We start from the raw sequence: 12,662 nt of genomic DNA, 5'->3' as shown, positions 1-12,662 counted from the left end.
AAATGTATTTTCTGCTCTAAGTGCTGGTCCTTTTGGAAGGCCCATTTGCAGTTCCCAAGCAAAGCAATATAAGTTTATAATATATTAGGATAACAATATTTGGTTTTAACTTTGTCTAAGTTATTTTTGTTGCTCTGTATTTTAAACTTATTGTTAAAAAAAATTTCAGATTTCAGATACCTCGTCGAAAAGAGGATTTTTTTTCACCGTGCCAAAGATCACGAATCGTCCAGTTTATCCTAAAGCGTAAAAGCTTCACAGATGATAATACAGATATTTTTGGATTTGGTAAGCTGCAAAAGATGTACATATTAATACTTTAAGGGTATAGTTTCTTCTGTACTTATTTTTCATGCTAAATAAGTTCTTAAAATACATCCGAAACTGCTTACATCCGAAACTGCATTATGATTCCCATTCCATTAAGTTTTAATGTGAATAATATATGAATTGCTTAATTATAAAGTTAAAAATTTACCATATACCAGACTATAGTTATATCTAATTAATTATACACATATTTTCTTTTTGTATCAATTTTAAAATTGAGATTAAAACATATAAAATAATGTAAATTACATTTATTTTCATATCTTATTTTATTATGTTTTTAATATTTAGAAATAAAAGTATAATAATGTTATAATCTCGATGTATTATATTTGATGCTTGTTATTTATATTTTGTTGTATTAAATTTGTGAATGTGTAATTTTTTTTAAATTAAGGTATCAAAAAGTTGTTATCTGATGGTATTTACACTGCTGCATTTCCATTACATGAAGTATGTATCTTTTTTTGTGTTTTAATTTTGATTTCATTGCCATTATTCATTTCAAAATATTTTGAAGGGAGACTTGAAAGATAAATCACCTCAAAACCCAAGAATGTTTCTTATAAAGAAATGGGCATCGTACTCCTGCCTTTTTAAAAAACAACCACTCGATGAAATTAAGTAAGTTTATTGCTAGTTCACTATTTTAAAAATTCTCCTTACAATATCCCTTATTTGTTATATGTAATATGTTTTGAGACTGTCAAAGAAATGTGTAATATAGTTATATGGTTTTGATTATAATTAACCTATGGTTATGACTGCATGGTCCTATGTGATACAGACAGTTCCTGTTGTAGAATCCCATTGTTTCTGAGTTAACCATGGCATATTTTTAAGTTTTTTTATCCATGCACAAATTTGAATTAAATTCTTCTAAGAAGTCTTCCATTGAAGCAGGTTTGTTCTAATACTTCACTTAAGAATCTTATGAGTTGTACTTAAAATTCCTGCATTATCAAAATGAACATTATTTAAATCATCAACTGTCATAAAATAAATAAAACAACATTTGTATTTAACTATCTAATATGTATTGATTAACTCTTTCAGAAATTAAGGTTCTTTTTTTCCCCCTCTAGTTCAAAGTGAAGGATTAATAGTTCAATCTATTTATTTATCAATTTAGATATACTATGCAAAGTAAGCCCTTCAGTTAAAGTGCTATAGGTACTGCATTGAAAGCCGTGTTTATTTAGCTTTTCTTTTAAAAAAAGGTAACTTTTTCTTTTTAAATATTTATTCACCAAATTTATTTATAAATACCTAATGAAAAATATTTTAGGTCTATGTCATTAAAAATATTCCGGAAAATTCAAATTTTTATTCTTCTCTTCTTCATTAGCCTATTTAAGTATGCATACAAAATATTATTTATATCATAATACAGTAGGGAACCGATTATCCGGAACGATCGGGACCATCACTATTCCGGATAACTGATTTTTCCGGTTTTCTGAATCGTTACAAAAAGCCGTTTTTTTATTGTTAAACCCAACTAAAAAAAAAGAAAAATTTTGGAAATAATTTTAAAAAGAAGAAAAAATGATGAAGTAATACACTAATGATTATTTCCAAAATGATGGTAAGGTAAACATCTTTCAAAAAAGAAAGAAAAATCCTAAAATCTTATGAGGAAAAAAAAAATTTGTTTAGAATACACGGAAAATGTATCGAATTTCGTTCCGGTTTTTTGGTTTTCCGGTTTTCTAATTTCCGGACAATGGGTTCTGTACTGTATATTAACTTGTACTTCACTTCATTGCTTATTTAAAAGTATATGAAAAATATTCTTTCCAGGCATTACTTTGGAGTAAAAATTGGACTTTACTTTGCTTGGCTTGGTTTCTACACATATATGCTCATACCAGCATCTATTGTAGGATTGATTTGCTTTATTTATGGCTGTATCACATTAAACAGTAATGTACCGAGGTATGTTTAACTAACTAGCATTCTTCTGAATCAGACATACAACTTAAATTTATTGAACAATATTCTATTCATATAAGAACTGCTCTCTTACTTTGCTGCTGTATCCATAGAATAGATAATGCTTTTTTCTCCTTATAAATGTTGAAATCATTTACATGATTTAAGCATTGCTCCTAGCTGATTATTAATTATATTTTTAAAATTTACCTGATTTGAAAATGCTGCATTATTTTATTGCTTATTTAGGAATTAAATCATTAAAATAAATTACTTCTGTTATAGAATAGTTGTAATATTTTTCAAGGATTAATCATGAATTTTGATTTATTTGATTTCTAAATATTTGATAGTGATACACATTTTGAACTTCTTCCAAAACAAAAGCAAAAAAATAGCTACTCTGTAAGAAAAATAATAATAATAATTTCATATATATCAAATTATCCACTACATTAGTTTTTCATGATGATATGCATTCATTTTGAGAAAGCAAATTCTTCATAATTTAATATATGTCTTAAAATTATCGCATTAAATAATTCATTAATGAGTTATATGATTATGTTAATCAGGTTGAATACTATATTTCTCTAGTAGGTTACTGAAAACCAATCTAAAATAAATAATAATTAAAAATGTCTGTAACTTTGATAAAATTTAAAGACATAAAATCCATGTTAGACAGTGTAGTTGATTATATTAAAATTTAAATAAATTGTTATTGTGTTTACATTTTTTTTTCCGTAGTAGTCTGTTGCTATAAATATTATTATAAATTAATTAGTGTTTTAATTGTTTAAATTATTAAGAATGCTCATAAAAAGGTCTGAATTCTATCTGCACTTTTATTTTTTGTCATATTAAGTTATAATTACATACTTATTATCATGTAAATTATTTTATTGTTAATCTATTTGATCATATACATATTGGGTGTTTAAATTTCTGTTACACATTATTATATACTTATGAACCCAAATTTTGCAAAACCCAATCTTATATATATATTTGCATTATGACTGATATATATTACAAATATATGTTATAAAAATATATAGCCCTTTTGTTCAGCAAAATAGTATATATATGTATATATATATCAGTACATAGATATAATTTCTTCACGGGGATGTTAAATACGAAATTGAAAAATTAAAGTGAGGTAAAACTGGTGCCAAATATTTATGTTTCATTGATATTTTAAAGATTTAAAATTTTGTAACATATTAATAAATTTAAACTTAATTTTATTTTCATCCTATATTAAAAAATCTATTAAATTTAGAAGAAAATATTACGAATACGGTTTTCTTTTACCATCTCCTCATAGTGCAATAAAGTTAGACTTTCCCTTCTGAAAAATTAATACCCAATTTTTTTTTTCCTAAAGAAGGCTTTATTATATTATTTTAAATGATACCTAAAAACTCTTCTCTTTATGCTTTCTCCTTTTATGAGAGAAATGGTGATGATTTCAGAGGGAGATTTAAATTTTTTCTAGACAAGCAAGGCAAAAGTGTATTTTGCGATGAGTGTTTTCTTACTGTGTTGAGTGAGACAAATGCCGAGATGATCGGACTAATAGTTTAGAAGTTCTAAGGTTTTTATGCATAAAAAGTAAAAAGAATTAATTGTATCTATTTACACAACTGATATAGCTATGTAAACAAGTAAGAGATTGTTTTATATACATTCTTTTAGGCTAAATCAGATGAAACTATACACAAGTCACTAGAACAAAGAGTTCAAAAGTTGCAAGAATTTTTATGTATAAACAGTACTTATTTTCACACGCACTTATGTATGAATTTTACATTACTACCTGAGCATGTAATGTATATTTTCCAATGTAATTTTTCATGTTAAATTGTATGAGGCCAGTCTTGAGATAATCGACAAATAATTTACAAGTTACAAGCATTTTATGTTCAAAAATAAAAATTTTGTATTTGCACTGATTTGTGCATCTAAACAAGTAATTGTATGCTATACAAACGAGTGGGATATTGTTATCTAAGTTTTTTTTCTCGTGTAGTTGAATGAGATCAGAAACAAATTAATAGAACTAATATTTCAAAAGCTGAAATGATTTTTCTATATATAAAAAATGCACTATTTTTGAATTGCACTTAAAGAAAACCTTTGTAATTTCAAAACTAGAATGTAGGAAAAAAATACAAAAGTAGAATAAATTATATCAACTATAATTTTATCTCATTCAATTTTGTATAAAATATATATATATGTCAAAGTAGTCATAAGTATTGAAAACTCTCTATTTCTCTTAATGTGACTGCCTTATCAGAAATAATAAATAATCATTTGCTACTAATAAAATTTTTCCTTACCATCATTATGTATATCTCTTCAAATCAAAACTTTTTAGCAATTGCTGATGTTAAAGTTCAAATTTAAAAGTTAAAAATGTAGGACTGCATCAATAACATAAAACACTTTTATTTTTAAACTTTCTTTGCAATTCGCAAAATGGCTCTCAAGTAACATTTCTTTGCAGCCCAATTTCAAGGACAATAAAACTGACTTTAAAATAACTCATAATTTTATTTAACCTCCTTTTTACTTTTTTAAACATGTCAAGTGTTTTAATCTCATATATATATACACTATGTAAAAGTATTCAAATCAGAATAGATTTTCAGTTGTCATCTTGCAAATTTGTTTTATTTTCTTAAACAGTTATGGGTTTAGAATTACTACTTTTGTAAAATTTAGTATCCCTTTATTTTTAATACTATTTATTTTGTAATAAATAAAATAATGCAACGATTATAAAAATGACTGAACTAATTTAGAAAATAAATTAGCATTTGAAATCTAGTCCAATTTTTGCCTTTAGATATTTCATATATAATTGAATTAAATATAAACTTACCTCCAAATGAATAAATAAATCATTTTTACAATGAAGTGTTATGATTCAAATGTAGATAGAGAGTTATTAATAAAATTTAAATGAAATGCTAACAAAAAATATTCCTATAAATTAAAATAAAAATGTACCTAAATTATATACTAAATGGAAGACTACCAGAAAGTTTGAACTAAATTCAAGTGCATCACAGTAAAAGCTTCTTGCCTTTAGAACCCTCTTTAAAGTTCCTATAAATTGCGATCACTCTTGGAGCACACTCTATCCACTAGTTACCTCTTATTTCAATCCTAAAAAAGTGCCCTAAAAATTCTTGAAAGTTTACCTTGTTGAGCATTTATAACCAAATGCAAACAAACAAGGTTATCTTCAACATCCTATAGATCCCACATTGTCTCTTAAAAATTATCCCCCTTTGCTTTCAAGATAAAAATAGATAAAGCAAGGGCATTTTAAACTGTTATTATTTTTTTACAGTAAAAAAAAAATCAATTAACCTAGTAAGTGAATGATAGGGAGGGATGGTCCATTTGGTCGGTTTGGTCCACCAGCTCCAGAGTATTGCTTGAATAAAAATAAAGAGGCTTGTATCGACGTGGTAAATTATTTTTAAGGTATTATTTTTTACCCAATCCAAATCTTTAAAAGAAGGGGAAAAAATTTAAAATATTTTTTATTAAAAAAATGAATAGTTTGAGAAAATATTAAAAACAGCCATTTACAATGTGGGTGTCTGAACCCCTAACCCCTTCCTCATCTACGTTCTTGATATATATATACATATTAATATTTATAACATATAAATATGTATAACATTTAACATATGTATAATAATTTTGTATAACATTAATGCTAAAACATATGTTTCAGCAATGAAATATGCGATAGCCAATTAGTTATGTGTCCTCTATGTGATAAAGAGTGTCATTATTGGCTTTTAAGCGAATCGTGTAATGCTGGAAAAATTACATACCTTGTGGATAATGGAGCTACTGCACTGTTTGCAGTTTTTATGTCGCTATGGGGTATGTATGTGTTCTAAGAAGCTGTTAATTCTTCACTTTTTAAGCTAACTAATAAGCCTTTAGAACATAGGACTTAATTTTGGAAGGAAAAAAAACCTTTTTTTTGTTGTTAAGAACTGCTTATTTGCAAATATGTTTTTATATAATAAAAAAAACTGTTTACCTAATGAAATAGATTTTTATGATTTAAACAATTTATGCTAATGGAAGGGATTTCATACCAAGGATTTAGTAACCTCGTATGATAAAAAAATATGGCTTACTTTGTTTTGCCTTAACTACAAAAAAATTAACATTGTCTGATATAAACAGGGACCACTTAGTTTTGTTTATTGTGCTTTTTGAGTTATCAAAGATAATATAAATTATCAGAATTTAGGAAGAAAATGAAAGAACATTCTACTTGTTTTAAATTTATGTAACTTATTAATGTGAGTATTTTCGGTTAAAAATTCTTTTTTTTTTCATGCATTGAAGCGCTTTATTTATTTATGAGGATGTTGGTTAATATTTTTTCCTCTTTTGAAAAAAATATGGCATTATTATTATAATAATCATAAAATTGATTAAAGCTTTTTTTTCACAAAACTATTTTTATGTAATAAATAATAATTACCTAACCTAAGATAAAGATATGCCTTAAAACAACAACAATTTACTAGTTTTTCCCCTTCAATTTCAAGCTGCATCTCTTAACACAGTACAATAACATAACGAGTCACATTTTTTGTAAAGTTATAAAGACTATTTTTTCTGTAATTTATTTTCTATGGAAAGTAATTTTAGAAACACAAAAATATTAAATATTAAAGTATTTACAATTTTCTATTAATTTCTTTCTAAACTTTTAAAGCGATTACTTTTCTACTTCTCTCTTTATGATTATCATTGCTTCATAATCATATCTTGAATACTAATTTTAATATCTTCTCGTGAAATTGTTTTTAAAAAAAACTCAATTTTTAAACTGAAAGGAAATGTATGAAAAATTAGTGGTAAAGAATATTGATTTATGAAAAATAAATTAAACAATTGAAAAACTTCTAATGTATGATTTTCTTACCTCTCTTTCGCAGCTTTGTTCCTAATAAGATATTTTCAATAAATTTTGGGAAAAAAACGATTATCAGGCCTCCCTTTTTTTTAAATCTGCTATTCTTTGTGACTAAAAATTAGGATTTAAAAATTTTTTGCATTTTACTATTTTCACTTTAAACCATATCTATAATTTTTTTTTCTTTTCCATGTATTTCTTATCGTAAATGTTGAGGGTTTTGATATGAAGTGTTTACCAAAATATTAATCTTAAATAACAATTTGTAATTATTTTTGTTCAAAAAAATAGTCTTCTATTTTTCTTTTTAGTTACTGTATTTTAAATTTTAGGTGCTGTATTTCTAGAATTGTGGAAAAGATATTCTGCAGATATCACTCATAAGTGGGATTTAACTGGTTTTGACACTTCTGAAGTAAGTCTTATGGGTTGATATTTCTTTCAATTTTATAAAATTTCCATTTTAGTTTAAACATGTCTTGCAATGTAAAAGTTGCTTAAGTAGTTTTAATCTTTCAAATAAATTTGTGCGTATCTCAAATTATTTCTTCATTTAAGATATAGTAAAATAAATTTTTTTAGAGGAAAATAAAAGTGAACTCTAAGTAGAAACTCTAAGTAAACTTGGAAGAAATTTAAATTAATAAGAAATGTTTGAAATTGATTGTTATCGTAAAGTACATATGTTTACTTAAATTAACCGAAACACGTAATTTTTAGGAGCATCCACGTCCAGAATATTTAGCTAGATTAGCTAATGAAAGGAAGAAGAAGATCAATTATATAACAAGAGTAAGTTGTTTTGCACTTAAATTTGCAACATCTAAATTACACCTGTCATATTAATTTCATTTGTTAACTTACTGACTTCTAATTCAGGAACATTTTCAATACTAAGTGTTGAAAATCCAAACTATTTAATCATTATTCATTTTAGATGTATGAGCCATATGTTCCATTTTGGAGAAAACGACTGCCATATTCAATCATGTCTATATCAATAGTTTTCTTACTAGTAAGTTAAGATACATTGTTTACTTTCCATTATTAGCATTCTATTTGTTATAGCCAGTTGTCGGAAAAAGTACCCTTATCTTTTGTAGTTAACAGCAACTACTTAGCTACAAATGTAGTTTACTGAAACTGTAACTATTTTTTTGATGTGTTAACTATTTTAGGAGTCAAATTTTGCTAGAGGATACAGAATTCAATTTACTCATATATTCAAAATAAGTTGATAGAAAAAAAATCTAAAAAATTAGGTAAGAGTAATAAATTGACATATTTGAACAAGGGAATTATAAAGAAATATCTAACCCTTTTTACATGAGCCAATTTATTATTATAAATAATTTTTTTTTCACAAATTTTTTCTTTTAACCTTCAATTTATTATGTCTTTCTTTACAATAAATATTGAATTCAAGAACTGCTTGAACATTGTCAGATATTTAAAGCTTTATTAAATGTTTAAAGTTCTTTAATTTCCTCAAATTATTAAAGTACACATAGTGTTACAGAACAAAATATGTTCCTCTTTATGAAAATAACAAGCATGTATTCTATTAATTTTGATCAAGAGTGTAACCTAGATTTTGAAGCTATAGATATGTTGTGAATTATATTGATAAATTAGCTATAATTCATAATAGTTATATAAAACCTAAAATATTTGGCGACTGAGACATATTCTCATTGTTTCTGCTGATGGTGTCTCATAAGATTTGCACCAATTAGACTCGAAAAATTGATTACATTTCAACCTTGTTTCCTAAACATATGTTAAAAGTAGTTCCCAGGAATCCCTTCAAACTAGTGTTTCTTTGTTGTTATTTTTAGTTATTTTTCCTTTCGTCTCTTTAGACTACTTTTATCCAAAAATAGCCCATTGCACTTCAAACCACGAGAAAAAAATGTAGTGACTAGAGTAGTTTTGTTACTTGTAACATGCTAGTTCTAACCACTGGATCTGATTAAGATATAGTTAGATTACTTAGAAATTTGCTTAGTTTTTCTTTTTTTAACTGACTGAGCATTTCATATTTGGAAAAACTTGTATAAAAATTTCTTCCCCATAAGCAATTTTCTCACTGAGTAACAAAGAGGAAACTAAACTGTTTTTGCAGTAGATGAAAAGTGATTGGGAAAAAAATGTCTCAAATGCTCAGTTGGTTAAGTATAAAGGAATGTGTGATTTTTTAAAACTTTATCATATTTAAGGTGACAGTTGCGGTAGCTGCAGTAGCTGGTGTCATTTTATACCGGATATCTGTAAATGCTGCTCTTCTTCTCAGCAAAGATAAAACAATATCCACTTTTGCTAGCATCATAACATCAACAACAGCTGCTTTGCTGAACTTAGTTTGCATAATGATATTTAATCAGGTAAGCATTAAAATATTTAGTTTATCATTTAACTTCTATAAATTGTTTTCTTTTTCAAGATATTAACTCGATCTTATAAAAGCAAACCAAATAGTTGGAAATAATGTGTTTAGTTACTTCATTAATAACCTTATATTTAAAAGGATTAAATTTTGAACTAGCTTTTTTATATACATATTTTTTCCAGTTTTATACTTGCATAGCCACATACCTCACTGAGCTTGGTAAGTACTCTGTAATATATAGTAATTAATATTTCATTTTAATATTTTCTTTTAAAATAGTTTGTGAAAAACCAACATTTGTTTTTTCTCCAGAACTTCATAGAACACAAACTGAATTTGATGATAGTCTCACACTGAAGATGTTTCTGCTTCAATTTGTTAACTACTATTCATCCATTTTTTACATTGCATTTTTTAAAGGAAAGTAAGTAACTAAATGTAACTAAATATTTTCTAATGATTATTTTGATAAATGTTTTCATAATATATATCTTCATATTATCATTGGAAACTTACTTTACCTAATTATTTCTTATAGACTCATTGGCCATCCTGGTAACTACAAATTATTATTTGGCTATCGACAAGAAGAGGTAATTTTAAGAAAATGTTCTGATGTCATTAGAAACTGTCCATTGATCTATATATGTTTATTATATTTCTTCTCCTACCCAATGGTTTTTTTTACTCTATAACCCCCAAATGAGAGGTTTACCGAGTCTTACCTTCTCTTACATATTTCTGAATACAGTATTCCAAATTTTGTACACTGTTAAACACACATAAAATTGCTATTAAATATGTAAATTAGACATACATTTTATGTTTTATATTTAATGGAACTGTAATTGTTTTTATAACTGAAATAACAAGGTTTTATTAGTTCTAAAATTTAAATCATGCTCATTAGCTGAAAAGAAATAATTTTACTATATCTTAATAATGATTTAAAATAAGCTATATTTCCTTACTCCCATCCTTACATTATAAGATAACAAAATTATATGGGCAGTTTCTAACAAAAGAAAACATTAACTTAGCAATTTTTTATAAAGACCTTTTTTTTAGAATAATTTTGTATAATTCTGTTTCCTTAAATAATAGATTTTTTTTTAAATAATTAATTTCGTATTTAGTAAAAAAAAAATTTCTTTTTAAGCTCACATGTTCATATTCTTCACTCTCTTATTTTACACTCTGAATTTTCATTATAAACCAAACATGCAAAATAACTTCTATATTTCAGCCCTTTTTTTTCATTTAAATTGCATTCCTTTTGTTTTGTTTTTTACTATCTTTAAAAATGACATTTTTGTTTTATACCTTTTTTAAGGTTTTAAAAATTTCATATTTTTGTGCACTTATCATTATGAGTATAGAGGATTCAGAATTCTATCGTATCTCTATTCAATTTAGTGTTATCATGAATTAAATCAGAGCTGTTCAATGGCTTCACCTTCTTTGGGTAAACAAGGATTTGATAACCCAAGACACCATATAATCATTTTTTTAAAATTTTGTTTCAGTTTAACTCAATTCATAACATTGTTTGAATTTCATACCTTCAGTATATAATGTCATTTGTGTTAAGTAATCAGTTTAAAATTCTTTTTCCATCAAACACTGTGTAAAATTTAAACCAACAATACAAAATTACATTTTTAATGCGCTATTTTTATTCCAATTCTACTTTTAACTATTCTTTTAAAAGCAGCATTTAGTATTTTTCACTTTAAAATATATTTTAAAATGAAAAAATATTATTTATTTTGGTAACTAACATGGGTATAGATTAACCATTGATACTTACAGCATTTGTAGATATAAAAAAAAATATTCTGTTCTTATTTGTCCTGACTTTTAATATTTTGTCCTGATATTCCTAACTTTTTATTTATTTTCTAGAATGTATCATTTGGACAAACACATGATTTTAAAAAAATTTCTTTCACTAGAAAAGAAATAAGAAAACTTATTAACGTCAAAACTGGTATGTTTTTATTCTAAAAGTGAAATCAGACACTTGTTTTACATGAAAAAGAGTTGGTGTGAAAAATGGAACTCCTTTTTTTTAGGGCTCACTTTTTCTCAGATAAACAAATTATTGCTAGATCAGTGTCATAAAAAAATTTCTTAATGGAATCCACCTTTTTTCCAGAATCTCTGTTCTATTTTTGTCATTTTACACCTCTTCTCATCATAAGTCAGTAAATCTAAGTGTGCACTTGTTGAACTCCAAAATATGCAGGATATAAAAATTAAATGCCTTTGTGAGTGTCCTGTTATGGCTCCTGTTCTAGAAATTGCGCCATTTCTTTAAATCATTTCTGATCACCTTGTTCCTATCTTAATTTGCTTATTTTTTATTTAAAATACTTATTTTTATTCAAAAATGTTAATTATTGCCCATGTGTTTTTATTTTTTTTAAAGGTTATAGAAAATTAAGTAAATATGTCTCACAAAACAAATTTTTAAAGCAGTGCATTACACTATTTTTTTTTTTTTTTTAGCTCTTTGTTTCCCCTTCTTAAAAATATCCTAGTATGTATGTATTGCTTCAAAAATTCGATGATATTTTTGTAGAATGTCGTCCTTATTTTTATTTTTAACTACTATAATGCCTGTACTTGATATATATTTTGTATTATACAAATTTTTTTTATAATACAGAATATATATCAAGTACAATACTGAATACTTTGTATAATACAGAATTATATATTCTATTTTTATAAAAATGTTTATATTAATACTACAAATGAGAAGTATGTTTAATGATGTTCATTTAATGTGATTCTAGTGTGGAACGGGTGGTTGCCTAATGGAACTTGCCATACAATTAGCTATTATTATGGTCGGAAAACAAGCTCTTAATAATCTCATGGAAGTGTTAATGCCGTAAGTTATTTTAGATAAAATATGCTGCATTGTATGTACCTAATAAATGGTAACTAACTCATTACTAATAGCTTTTTGAAGTACAGGACTTAGCTTTTTAGAAGAACAAGGGGACTGTCATTTTTAAGTTTCCAAAA

The 12,662-nt window shown here is 25.6% G+C and overlaps 1 protein-coding gene across 5 annotated transcripts in view; it reads left to right on the top strand.

The window, feature by feature from the left end:
* Nucleotides 1-12,662, top strand: part of LOC107448363 (anoctamin-5) — a 46,789-nt gene that overhangs the window by 15,700 nt on the left and 18,427 nt on the right. For all 5 annotated transcript variants that reach the window (XM_087159272.1, XM_087159269.1, XM_087159271.1 and 2 more), the window contains 13 exons: nt 170-288; nt 728-783; nt 851-954; nt 2,134-2,268; nt 6,029-6,183; nt 7,570-7,652; nt 7,958-8,029; nt 8,175-8,252; nt 9,457-9,621; nt 9,809-9,845; nt 9,939-10,050; nt 10,165-10,219; nt 12,428-12,525. In XM_087159272.1, coding sequence (XP_087015398.1) covers nt 170-288; nt 728-783; nt 851-954; nt 2,134-2,268; nt 6,029-6,183; nt 7,570-7,652; nt 7,958-8,029; nt 8,175-8,252; nt 9,457-9,621; nt 9,809-9,845; nt 9,939-10,050; nt 10,165-10,219; nt 12,428-12,525 — 1,269 coding nt within the window. The remainder of the gene's footprint in view (nt 1-169; nt 289-727; nt 784-850; nt 955-2,133; nt 2,269-6,028; nt 6,184-7,569; nt 7,653-7,957; nt 8,030-8,174; nt 8,253-9,456; nt 9,622-9,808; nt 9,846-9,938; nt 10,051-10,164; nt 10,220-12,427; nt 12,526-12,662) is intronic.

Source organism: Parasteatoda tepidariorum, chromosome 3 (assembly GCF_982258835.1).
Source record: "Parasteatoda tepidariorum strain Cologne lab strain chromosome 3, Ptep-v5.0, whole genome shotgun sequence".
In the NCBI taxonomy this organism is placed as follows: domain Eukaryota; kingdom Metazoa; phylum Arthropoda; class Arachnida; order Araneae; family Theridiidae; genus Parasteatoda; species Parasteatoda tepidariorum.
This window is presented reverse-complemented; position numbering and strand designations above follow the sequence as displayed.